General features: G+C 36.9%; 1 protein-coding gene across 2 annotated transcripts in view; it reads right to left on the bottom strand.

Moving 5' to 3' along the window:
- The window catches only part of PATJ (PATJ crumbs cell polarity complex component), a 282,880-nt gene that overhangs the window by 55,371 nt on the left and 213,920 nt on the right, over window positions 1-13,589 (bottom strand). For both annotated transcript variants that reach the window (XM_036234605.1, XM_036234602.1), the window contains exons 32-34: window positions 9,920-9,994; window positions 5,722-5,839; window positions 2,464-2,597 (exon numbers count right to left, since the gene is read on the bottom strand). In XM_036234605.1, coding sequence (XP_036090498.1) covers window positions 2,464-2,597; window positions 5,722-5,839; window positions 9,920-9,994 — 327 coding nt within the window. The remainder of the gene's footprint in view (window positions 1-2,463; window positions 2,598-5,721; window positions 5,840-9,919; window positions 9,995-13,589) is intronic.

The raw sequence follows: 13,589 nt of genomic DNA, 5'->3' as shown, positions 1-13,589 counted from the left end.
AGAAAAAAAAAAATCCGTGAACAAACTCATTGAACTAGGCCACACACATTGATCAGTCTTCTGATTTCCTTTGGTAAATATAGTTCTGTTTTATTTTAAGCAGCAGAAAGAGACTTATATTTGCACTAAATAAATCAGAGGGTTACTTTTCTTTATGAAAGAATTCCGTACAGAATTTCCCTAAAACATAATTTCTTTGGTTCATTTCAAATATAACTTTATTTATACAAATTAAATTATTTAACATTCCAGAATATCTCTTAGGAAAAATAAGAAAACGGTCCCTGAAATGGAGACATACCCATTGTTCAAGGTCGACCAGGAGTTTCTGAATATTATCCCAATGGCCTTAGCATAACAATTATATACAAGCACATATATAAAATTATCTACTGCTTATAAAGTCTCTGATCCTTACCACTAGCTTAGCGCATGTGGAAACTGAATCTTGGAGAAGGTATACGTCATGTGCAATTGTTTATTACCTACTATGTGCCAGGCTAAGCACTGTATACAGGTCGTCTCTTTGATCTTCCTAGAATCTCTATAAGATATTACTATCCTCATTAATAGATCAGGAAATAGACTCCAAGAAGTAAAGAACCTGCCCCTACTGGTAAATGGTAGAGAGGAAATATGACTGAGAGCTTAAAGAGAGGAATGGTTGACCATCAGCTCAGAGATCATGGAAACTGAGGAAGCCAGGCAAGTCATCCTTGAATGGGGGGTTTTGGAGGAGGTAGAGAATCTTCATTTTAGGCTGAGGGGTGGGGGGAATTGGGCAGGAAGAGAGGAATGTGAGTGGAGGGGAGTCTGTGAGGCTGGAATGCATATGCAGGTTTGGGGAACAGTGGTCTGCTCTGGTGCTTTGTTGATGGTGTGTTACTTCCTGCATATATTAGGAGCTGGCTGGAGGGCTGGTGAAAGTGTTTCTATGAACTGCCCAAAGACCAGATCAAATATGATTAGAAGGCATTAATAAAAATACAATTAAAAAATATAGCCTACACCAAATCGTTCAAAGGGAGACTAAAGCAAGAGTTTGTCCCTTTCTTCAAAAATAAAAACTGAATAGATAGCATTCCATGTCAGACAATGAAAAATGTAGAAAAGTTCTGGGGTCTTAGGAAGGCAAAGACCCAAAAAAGGGCTGAGAGCTAAAACTGGCTATGGAGCTAGTTAAGTCCAGGTGTCCCAGTTCCATCCATGCAGATGAAAAAAACATCACAGAGTATGCAGGAAGCCACACACTGCAGTTCCTGCCCGCAGAGGCAAAGGGAGAATAATTTATCCTGAACTCTGGAGAAAAGTTTTAACCAATCTTTAGTTAAGCTGAAGGAGAAGAGGTCCTTTAATAAATAAGCACCAGCCTCTGAGCATGTTCAGGTTCAAGCGGTTCACTAGTAGGGTTGAACCAAACACCAGGATTCTCTAGGTCAGGCTAGATAGTAGGATTGAGAAGAACTGTGAAGCAGGAAGTATGCAGAAGGCATCAAGACCCAGGTTTCTGCAGCATATGTTGTTTTTAAGTTGCCAAGTGCTTTAGGGGCTAATATTTGTTACAGAAAAAGAGAACAGAATCATCCCACCCCTCAACAGTCCTAACACAGAAATGTTATATTCCTGCCAAAAATGGAAAGCACTATTTTATCGATATTATACTTATTTTATCTGTAAATCTGGCATATACCATTTATTTCTTACTAAATAAAACAGACAAATGAAATACCAAAATACTCATTTAAACACTACTAATTAATAAGAATGATTGTCTCTAGGGAGAGGCCCTGGTTGGAGGTGGGGGTTGAGGTAGAGGGGAAGGCTAGGGCAAAGAGTAGGAGGGATATTTATTTTTCATTTGATATTCTTTTGTGTCAATTTAACTTCGGATAAAGTGTATGTATGACCTATTCAAATATATATGCACTGATTATCCCATTTTGAATAAATCAAAACCCAAGAAATTTTATATTTTAATAGCACTAGCGATTAGTGACAATTAAAAGGTACTAAATAATCAAAGATCTATCTATCATTCAAGCAAAAACATGACCATAATCAGAATAAAGCAAAGCCTAAATTTGTTGGGCTAGAATAACTGATGTATACTTTTATCTAGCATTTCATTAAATAATAATAATGATGATAGTAGCAATAGTTAACAGTTATAAGTTGTATGTTTCAGCCACCATCCTAAAAGCTGTTATATTTCTATATGCTGTTATAATGTTGTTGGTCTAACAATCATTTATAAAAAATATTCGACATCCTAGATGGAGAAAATCCTCTTAAATATTAAAAACAGAGGAAATTTGAAAGCTGGCCAGAATATGGAGATACACGGTCATTTATATATTTTTTATATTGTTATAAAACTGAGTCTTCCGTAAAGTGACACATGGCCATAATGAGGCTCAAAACTAACTCCGGAATGATGAATATGTCTCACACCTAGAAACTTACCAAGGGTGTGTCTTTTCCTCCCACGATGCTGAGACCAAGCCCTGAATGTCCCTTGGATATTTCTATGATCATTTCCTGGCCAGGGACAATGGGACACGTGGCAGGGTCCACTGACAGAGGAGCCTGGAGACTACCTGGAAAAGGATTGAACACAGAATGACTGGCAAGTAGGAGGTGAAGCTAAGTTTGCACACTACGTACTTGGAGAGTGGATGGTTTACATTGGTTTATCATTTCACTCTTTTCCTGCCAAGCACCTTGAAGGAAAAAGCTGGATCATTACTGCCCATTCATCTAGAGATGAAACATGACATTCCTATGACACTTTTGAGGTTAAAGCAATAACCAGCTCCCTTTGAAAACATCCATTTTAGTTTGAAATTTTTTTCATCTTAAAATATACCATGAAAAATAGTATGGATAAATTTTACATGATTAAATGATTATGTACATATAGACATATTGTAATGAGAATAAAGACTGGTAATGACAGAAGATTCTGAGTTATAGATATAAAACACTAATAGTGCTTGAATCCTTTTAATTAGAGTATATCATATAAGATTGTAAAGTATTTAATCAGTGAAGTGTGATGTAACTGAAAATAGCAATTACCTAAAAATTATCCCAAAGATACGCAGTAAAAAAAAAAAAATTGTGTTATAAGCACAACACTCAAGAATCAATCGTTGGGACCATAACTAAAAAACTTATTAAAAGTGTTATTGCTATTTTATAAAGATTTACTTTTAAAAATCATTGTTTTATACTGGTCTTTTCTAAAAACTAGGAGAATGAATTTACAGGCTAAGTAAAGATGTTTAATAATATCCATTATCTAGCATAAATTCTACGTATATATGTGCATTTTCCAGATGGCTGAACCTAATCCGTTGCAAAATCAAAACATTTAAAATGTTGTTTTCAAGAGAATATTATACAAATAATATTCTTCTAAGGATGTCATTTTTTTGATAACAAAGTTTGATCATCATGAGTGTGGATTCTTATATTGAAATATAATTTAATAAAGGGCTGATAATAGAGTGCCCCCTACTGGTCAGTTGCAGCTAATGCACAGGAGCCAAGTTGAGATCCACAAAGCTCATTGAACCTATGTAGAAGCAAGGGCCAGTGGACTATGGCCTGAGGGTCAAGAAAGGTTTTTACATTTTCAGAAGGTTGGAAAAAAATATTTCAAGATGTGAAAATCATATGAAGTTCAAATTTCAATGTCCGTAAATAAAGTTGCATTGGAACGCAGCCCTGCTAACTCATTTACATCTAGTCTATGGCTGCTACCACACTACAACGGCAGAATTGAGTAGCTGCAAGAGACCATATGGCCTGCAAGCCTTAAATATTTACTATCTGGCTCTTTACAGAAAGAGTTTGCCAATTCCTGGTATAAAACAAAAGGAAACAGACTCTAGGTACGACTGTGGGGGTTCTGCTCTCACTAAGCAATAATCGTGATCTTTGTGACAAAAGTATACATATTTTGAAGGGGCACAGAAGTGGGTTTGAGTTCCCAAGGCGGATATTAATAGGTGGGCAAAACGGAGGCTCACTCCTCATCAGTGAAATGCTGTAACTACCATCTAATAGACTGTTAGAGGAATTAAATGTGTGTGAGGTACCCTGCCCTGGGTCTGGCATATTGTACCATTCATATATTTGCTGTTCCTGACCACATGGAATTTATTAATCTAATGGCCTCTTGGTTAAGAATAAGAAATTTAGTGACACAACCTCAGGAAGAATGAAAAAAAAAATGCTACATTAGAAGTAAAATATTATAAACCTAATTTGTTTCTAGATCTCTTAGCAACATATGTATTTCACACTTCATTTCCCATTAGCTAACAATAAGAACAATGAACATCAGTGGCACCATTTCATGGATGCTTTAAAAAAGTTTATCCTCCTTCTGTAAATGACCAGTTTAGTCTTTTGAGTGAGAAGAGAATGGACACATATTAAGAGATACTGGAGACAGCATTTCCTTCCCTCCCCTAGGCATTCCTGAGTCAGTCTTGGTATTTGTTTTTCTCGCAGAATCCGGCCCGAAGTCTGACACATACCAAGCCCCCAATAAATGCTTGATACATAGATGAATGACTGAATAAAATTTCCACTGATTAAACTCTAGGATGACTAATTTCTGTTATCGAGGTATAAATATGTGATCTACGTCTTCAAATCTCAATTAGTCTACATAGCAGTCAGGAAACTTTTTCAGTAAATAGCCAGGTGGTAAATATTTGGGGCTTTCTAGAGCGTATGGTCTCTGTTGCAATTACTCAACTTTATTCTTATACAGTATAAAAGCAGCCAGAGACAATATATAAACAAATGAGTATTCCAACAAAAGTTATTTATGAACACTGAAATGTGAATTTCACAAAATTTTATTAAATATTTTGATTTTTTCAACCTTTTAAAAATGTGAAAACCATTTTTAGCTTTCAGACTACATAAAAACAGATGATAGCCCAAATTTGACCCAGAGGTCATAGTTTGCCGACCACATTCATCATGTATTTTAGTAAAAGTCCAGTGCTTTAGAATAATATGTGCTTGCTAAATTTTATATGAGTTAATATTTATGAAAAAAATAGGTAAAAGACAGAAACCATAAGGTGTCAGGCCTTCTAAATTCATGGAGGGTTATGCTTCACCAGTGGGGAGCACAGTGTTTTTTTTTATATATATATATATATATATTTTTTTTTTCCCTTAACTGACTTATATTGCATAAGAGCAAAATGGAAATACTTATTACTCATTTTGAAGTTCTATTTTCAACCACCAGTCATCATAATTCAAGCCAGGAATTCAAAGAGAGAAAGTGAATGCCAATTTCTCTAAGCACTGAAAATTAAGTCTTCAAATAGCTTACATCAACATATGCAAGGCTAACAATTTGGCTCAATGTGATTTTTTAAGAAATATTACTCACGAACTAAACAGAATCTTTTGGAGAGATTACAGGATAATTTGTAAGCTTCAGAGTCAAACAGCATTTACCAAGGGCCTTTTTGGTTCTAATACTTTTATATTCAATAAGCAATAGGCAATTCCAGTGTCAGAGATGAAGAAAATGGTATAGGAAGTAAAGTGACCTGCCCTCTAGAGAAGCAGAGGAGGGGTACAAAGCCAGGCTTCCTGCCTCTTAGTCCAGTGCTCTTTTCACAATCCCTTCCTTTTCTAAGGTTTGATGAGTCAATTCAATTTTGCTCAGAGACAGAATCATACCATAGCCTGTGGAGTCTGTATCTGTTGAATTGTATGATGGAGTTGGTGCTAAAGGTATCTCTTGGGAATTGAAGGGGACTTTCGCCGAACATTTTTGTTGTTTCACCTGGCTGGCAGCCTGCAAAAGGAAAGAAAATTTGATGATTGTCAGGAGAAGACTTTAAAATTCCTGTATTATTACCAAAACAATGGTGCACCGCAATAATGTCTTTTAAGAATTTAGAGTGGGAGGGTGACAAGAGGGAGTTAAAATAATTTTTGTCCCATTCCCCATGCTTCCCTGTTGAACTTTACATCTAAAATGCTTTGGTGAAGAATGACTCAAGGAAGAGAAGAAAAATAAAAAGCTGAAGATACTCTACTATCATGGTCCATATATGAAGCTGGGGCTGGGAAGCAAAACAAAAATTTTTATAATTTCTACTTGTTCTGATGAAATCAATGTGAAGGCCGTAAATCTGTGCTGTGTCTATTGAAAGAGAATCTATGCTGCAGATGTTCTGAGCATACGACACTATTTGCCTTTTCTGGACACATGCACAATAGTCAGTGATGTATTAGGTGGGTTAACTGAGCAACATGAGAGAAAGGAAGGGACAATAAACATCCACTGAAGGCCTACTAAGTGCTAGGTACACCTATTACATTTAATTCGCCTAAAAGAATTGTACCTTATTCACTAGAGGTTCCCAGTGCTTGAAACATAGTAGGGCCTCCATAATGTCTGATAAATGAATAAATGAGTGAGCAAATAAATGCATATAGAAGAGCAAAACTGAAGACATGGAAACTCAGAATAGGAAATGAATTCGTAATTCAATGAAGGTAGAGACCTTTGCTATGTGAGTTTTAGAAAATTGACTTGTAATTCTAGATATTTGTTGATGATACCTCCAATGAACATTACTATTAAAAAACTAAGGAAAAACAACAAAAAAAGGACCCCATGCTTGCTTAACAGGCAGTTAACAAATATAGGTAGTGACCTGACCTGCCTTCTGGATCTGGAGTTAGCCAGGGAACCCATCCCCAGATGGAAGAGTCTGGTAGAGGCAGTGAAGCACCAGGCTGTTCCTGGAGTCTAGAAATAGGATCAAGGTAACTGCTCCAGAACAATAACACCTCAAGATTCTGTCAGTGGAAGGTCGTGACTCAATACAAGGCATTGTGCAGTATGTAATAACTAAAACAATACCACCCACTGTATATCTGTATTGTGCTTTCCAGTTTTCAAAAACACTCTTACATTCATGAATTCGTTTAAGCATGAGAACAATCTTGGGAGTTAGATGATACTACTCTCTTTTCCAGATGAAGAAACCAAGACGCAAATGTCAAGCAACATCTCTGAAATCATACAGCTAATTAGAAGAAGGGGTAGGACTAAAAGCTGATAGTTGAAGAATGCTACAAGTTTAAAGTGTTTATCAAACAGCTGCTGGGCAATAATTGAGCGATGTTCACTTTTTTCCTGTAGTTTTTCTATTACCATCATTTAATAATGACTGTATACTTATAAAAAGACTCACTGAAATATATATTTTATGGTAATTTTAAAGAGAGAGAAGCGGAAGAATGACAAATAAAGGGTCACTACCAGAACATTGAACAACGGACCCGCCTAGATTTCTGATTACTCTAAGGACCACTTTTCCCAGCCTCCTTGACGCTAGATGTATAAATAAGTCCTGGTCCATGGGGTGTAAACAGACAAGAACTGTATAATTCATCATCACCCTCTTAAGGAGAAGGATCTTATCTTCTCCTTCTACCTCGCTGGAAAATGGGTGAGATAGTAATAACTGGAGTGGCCAACTTAGACCAAAAATGGACACCGTGTTTTGAGGATAGAGTCATCAAAATAAGAATAGATGAGAAGTGCTTGGGTCCATGACACACTGGGGACAACATATCACCCTCACACTGATCACATGCAGACTGTTATGTAAAGAGAAACTTCTTACAGTGACTGAGCCTTAACTCATACAGTACTCATGTCTAACTTCCATTTCGTATAATCTAAAGAAAGAACATTAATAACAAAGGTGAATGCAAGCTACAGAGTTCTCTTATGAAAAAATCATGTGAATTTTAAAACAGGAAAGCACAAGAGATAGCAATCACTACAGTATGACCTTTATAATAGCAGGAAATGTTTGTTCCTCATCTTTAAATCCCAGTTCATATAGCATCCCATTTCATTGCGCATAACAGTTTTCCAGTAGAGATTGGCAGAATTGAACTCAATTAAAATATAAGGAAACAGTCCACAGAAACCAAAGAAAACATTGAAACAAGTATATTTAGAGGTAGACCTTCTTGTCGTTGGGAGGTGTGAGAGATGAACTATGTGCTCCTGTAACTCATCCATTGACACAAAACCAACCTATTAAGTATGAAAGGTAAAAAAGACTGGATGTTAATGTTATTGTATTCGAATATGAGAGTTGGAATGGACTTTATAAGTCATCCAACCTAAATGAACCAGTGGTTCTCAACCCTATCTTCATAATAGGAACTACTAGAGAGCTTTTAAAATTTATGGCTGCTGCAACCTCCATCCTAGGCCAGATAAGTTGGTACCTCGGTATGTGGAGCCCAGGCATATTTTTTCCAAGTTAAGAGACTTATTCCTTAAATGATGAATTCTTAACCCAGAATAAATGGTTTCTAAGAGATCCACTATGAAACCTCTATGGCTGTATGAATATACTTATCAGTGTTTTTCTGGGGAAAGGATCTACAATTCATCAGGTCTTCATGATAGGGAAAAAAATCACTACTCAAAAGAAGATATGAACTGCTAATGCTAAGTTTGCTGGTGGCCACAGGCAAGTCACTTAATCTCCTTACATCTGAACTTCCTTATCTGTAAATTAGAGGTGATACCGTTACATCTTTCATGATTGTTATGAAGATTAAAGAGAAAAGTAAATAAATAAGCCTAAACCTGTGCCAGTAACAACTTAGGAGTTCAGTTAATAATAGTTATTAATGTTTTTATGTCCTTTGATAACGTTAATAAATGATCAGACAGCTTCTGATCGAAAACTTTCAGGGATGGAAAATTCCATTTGTACGAGGAAGCTCATTCCATCTCAATACAGCTCAACTGTTTGGGGAGGTCTTCATAATGAGCTGACAAAGCCCCCTTGCAGGGCTTGCTCAGTGATCTCTGAGCCATTTCTCTTCAGCAGCCACAGGAAAGATATATAATCACTTTCCCAAAGGATAATACTTGAAGTGCCATTTTTCGGCAGGGAAAAGAAAAGCCAGAGGATGTTTAGGATTTGCTCCAGCTCTAAAATTCTATAGTTTTAAAATTTTAGGGATATTTGATATGTACTTTGAGATAGGTAGCAGTATATAAAGTCTTAACAAAACAGTAATTTGCAAATACATTACATAAAAAAATTCTGGTTTTAAACTTTAAATAACTGCTTACAGGTTTTCAGTTGAACTAAATTTGGTTATTTTAAAACACTTATTTGTTTTTATTTAGGTTTTTAGCATATAATTTGGGAAACCTCTGCATAGCTAAAGGGAAGTTAATGGAACTAAACAATGGATAAATTGACCAGAATGGTCATATAATTTTCTTTGGCAAGGTTTGAAATATATATTTTCTGTAAGCTCTAGTAATTGATAGTTCCTCAAACATAAAAATATTTAATACAGTTATAATGTAAGTTTTAGCAGGACAAAAGTATAAACTAGCACATAGAAACGAGAATCAGGACTTAAAAAAAAACACGAAAAAACCCATAGTAATAGGAGAACAAAAACTTGACAGACAGACAGAAGTTTATAGTTTTTTTAAGAGAAGTGAAACTCAAAATAGGGAAATGCTAAAGTTTATACAAGTATGAGTTCTCCCATTAAAATTTTTTTATTTTTGACTTTATGTAAAGCATGGTGCTCTCAAAATTTAAGTGCAAGAGTATTTTTCAGAGAGGCTTCATTTTAAAATACCTCATTAGGGTGTTGGTATAAGGAGATGTACAGAGTATACTTCCACACACTTTGCACAGAATCAGTGATACAGTTGTGGGTTGACTTGAGGTTGCAAGACATACTATAACCTCTTGCTAAGTAATCAAGGATCTGATTTCATTGCAATCACCTCCTTTTCTTCTGGAATCTATTTATAATGCACACTATCCCAGTAAAGCAAAACCGAAAAGTTCAAGTTACATACATTGTCAGTTGGACTCTCCAGCTCCTTCTGCTGATCTGCTACCACGCCTTGATCTACCACCTGGGAGATGTCTTCCTGAAATGTGAAAGGTACAACCAGTCAGCGGCATTGTAAGGCGCAAGTGCACTCTCTAACTTTAGCAGTCCAGTGAGCTCTCCTACAAAAATGACCAACGCCCCAGGCATAAAAGTTCCATTCATTCTTCTGGACTAACTCTCAGAAATAAACACAAACTTGTCATTTACAAAAGCTTTTCTGGCCCTTTAAGCTCTATTAGGCTTTAAGCTTATCAGGTATCCTTTGATAATCATATCAGCCAGTTTTTTCTTCTGTCATACCAGTAATTCTTATGTCTGTATTTATACTCAATATTAAATTATTTCAGGGTTCAAATCTTGATATTAGAATTTTCCACTCTGAAGACAGTCAATTAGAGGTATAAAGTATGCTCAACTAAAGACACTGGGTGACAAGTTAGTCCTGAATCTCGTGGAGAAGTACAGAGTCCAGACTTAGGAAAGAGGTAAACTACTAAACATATGGGAAACCTCTGCATAGCTAAAGGGAAGTTAATGGAACTAAACAATGGATAAACTGACCAGAATGGTCATGTCCGCCTCCCACCACATCCCAACCCTTTTTACAGGCAAATTTACAGGAGAAATTATCATCTGAGGTTTACTATGGTACATGAACTGCTGTATGTGTTTTGGACAGGACAAGACACATGAAGAGAAACTGATGTGGGTAGAAGAAAGGATGAATTTACTCTGGCCTTTGGCAAATGTCTGTGAGAGACACCCAGGTAGTAGGTCTAGTGCACAGATGGCAGGTAGGTAAGCTATATGGGGATGGGAATCATAATTTGTACAGCAGAGTGTTAGGAATTGGTGACTCTATTTCTATGACTTGAGAGTTCTGCAACCCTGAGCAGGTTATCTGACATTTCCTTACCCACACAATGAGAAAAAATGAGTAGTTACACTATAGGAATGCTGAAAGGATTAAATGGAGCAACAAACGAAAAGCACTTATCACGGTACTTGGCGAATAACAAATACTTAATAAAGATGCTAATGATGAGAGCAACTGGAATCAATTTACACAATAAGTACATGTTCCTAACTCTAAGGGCAAGTGAAAACAATTACCAGGATAGGACATTCTCTCTTTTGGGGAATGCTGGCATACTGACACCCCCACCCTGGTTTCTCCTTTTTTGGATGTAATGACATAACCCTTTTCTTCAACAGGCTCCCATAAGGTTTGTAACAATATAGCAGGTAACGATCAGATTATGCCCAGCCATTCATTATTACTAGATTATATTACGATCTCATCCTGTCTCATTAATTCCCTATTGGTTTGCAATTTGAGATTAAACCCTACCACATAATATCCTGAGACCACAACCTAGGACCCCTGGATGACTGTGACTATCCTTAGCTGCCAACTTGTAACTTATTTTTTAGGACCAGAACTATCTCTCAGTTAGGTTCCCTCTTATTTCCCCTAAATGGGAGAAAGATCCTAGAACTCCTCTCTACTACCCCTGGCCATTTGTTTTTTCCCTTAACTTTGCTCCTGAACAAATTACACAACCTAAAATAAATTTTAAAATTACCTCATCTCTCTAATTCTTTTCTGAGCCCCTCCACAGCATGACCAATTTATTTGATCACTATTTTTTAAATGTTATTTTGTGTTTTATAAATTCTATGTGTCTGTCTCCCATATACTGATATGGTTGACTTTTATTTTATTTGTTTCTTCAACATATAGTAGAATAGGATATGAGCTTGATAAAGTGTTAGTGCTGTATAAATCAAAGTTCAGAAACTTAAATCTTAAATGCACCTGGGTGGATTTAAGAGCCAGTCATGAAAAGAAGGACACATGGTGAAGGAAATCCTGTTGATTCCTCTCTAAAAGACCAAAGTTGAGAAGATATGAGGTAAATAAATGGTGCTCATGGGAAATTTTAGAATAAAAGTTCTAAACTGCCTTATAAATTGAAACCATTGGTGTTATTCCTTCCAGGGCAGATCAAATGACCTCGGAAGAGTAAAAGTGCCTTTACTTGAAAATGATACTACAGATCTGCAATTCTACCTTTGTTTATATCCAGATTAACCAGCAGTGTGACAAAGGAACTGACTTCTCCAGCTAAAGACTTAAAAATCCAATTTGCAAGTAACATAAATGTGCTCCTAATTTGGTTGAATTTATCCGCATCACTTGCACCTGTAAATAAAAGGACTCTGGAATAGTAGCCAGAAAAATCTGGGCTCAGATTGGTTCCACTACTTACTGGCAGTAGTAGTGCTTAGAAACCTTCATTTTTGCAACAGTAAGAATGTAAAATCAGCTACCTGAACAAGAGGCTGGAAGCAAATTTAAATTCAACACATGCTTATTGAGCATCTACTCTGTGACATCAGTGAAAAGAACTAACAGAGCCTTGAACTTATGATATTTACATATCTGATGAGAGAAAAAAAAATATGGCAACTCTGAATTACAGCTAAATGATATATGTATGAAGGGGCGAGGCAGAGGGCAGGTGCCTGAGAAATGTTCGTTTCCTTCCCTTTCACTTGTCCTCAAAAATGTGAAAAGATGATATGAGGAAATCAAAAGCACCTGGTTCAACACACTCTTCTATTTCTTATACTGATTACCCTTAAATTTCTGGGCCAAGGGACAGGGCTGGTACATGACCATTGCTAATAATAATGACAGCTAAAACTTGCTGAGCACTGACCATGCCAGTTGCTAAGCTGGGTATGTTACACATTTTAGATGTGGGTGTACGTAACAGACCTGAGTGTTAGGTACTATTATCATCCTAATTTTAGGGTTGATGTAATTGAGACACAGAGAAACTAAGGTATTTGCTAAGCTAGAATTTAACCCAGACACATCTTGCTCCAGAACTCCCTGCTGCCCTTAACCAAGGAGTAGCCCACAAAGGAAAGAGAAGGTGTTGTTTACCTCCTCCGAAACACACACAAGATTCTTAGGACTTGGCCTCAACAGAGTAATTGCACCTTAGCTTCACCGTAAGGTCAGAGCAAGTCATGAACAAGCGGTCATGGCTTGATCTGAGCCTGTGCAGGAAAAAAAAAGTGACTTGGCTGAGTCACTTTCCTTTGTGTTTAAATTTAAGTTTAAAACTTGCTAATCTCCCAATACCTATACCAGGGAGCTCTTAGTGCCTTCAAAGCTGAGGTCTTGGAACATTCTAAGGCATTAACTTTGCACAGGGGACCCCCAAATAAGAAGACTGAGGAAGCAGTGCGGAAAGATCATCCTATTTCACGAAACAAACTGATCTGTGTGCATTATGGTATAATCCTCAGTGTAGTACTGTGAGCTCCCAAAAGAAGGCATGCCAGCCATGCAAACTACTCTGATCAAGAGAAATAGCTTCTGGTGGGTGAACTCTGGGAAATGTGACATAATCAATAATAATGAGAACAGAGCAATGTCAAGCTTATAATCACCAAAGCTGGTTGACTTCTGTCCCCATACTGGGTAACCGAAATGCCCTGTCTGTGTGGCCACAGTAATCGGTCCAAGAGCGGACAGCAGAACCACACAAAAACATCCTGTGGATTTCCCAACGTGGACCCAAGGGAAGCAAGCCAGCCCCTATCTGGCAGAGAAG

This window comes from Rousettus aegyptiacus, unplaced genomic scaffold (genome assembly GCF_014176215.1).
Source record: "Rousettus aegyptiacus isolate mRouAeg1 unplaced genomic scaffold, mRouAeg1.p scaffold_m13_p_1, whole genome shotgun sequence".
In the NCBI taxonomy this organism is placed as follows: Eukaryota; Metazoa; Chordata; class Mammalia; order Chiroptera; family Pteropodidae; genus Rousettus; species Rousettus aegyptiacus.
The sequence above is the reverse complement of the archived record's forward strand: the minus strand, read 5'-3'. Positions and strand labels throughout refer to the sequence as shown.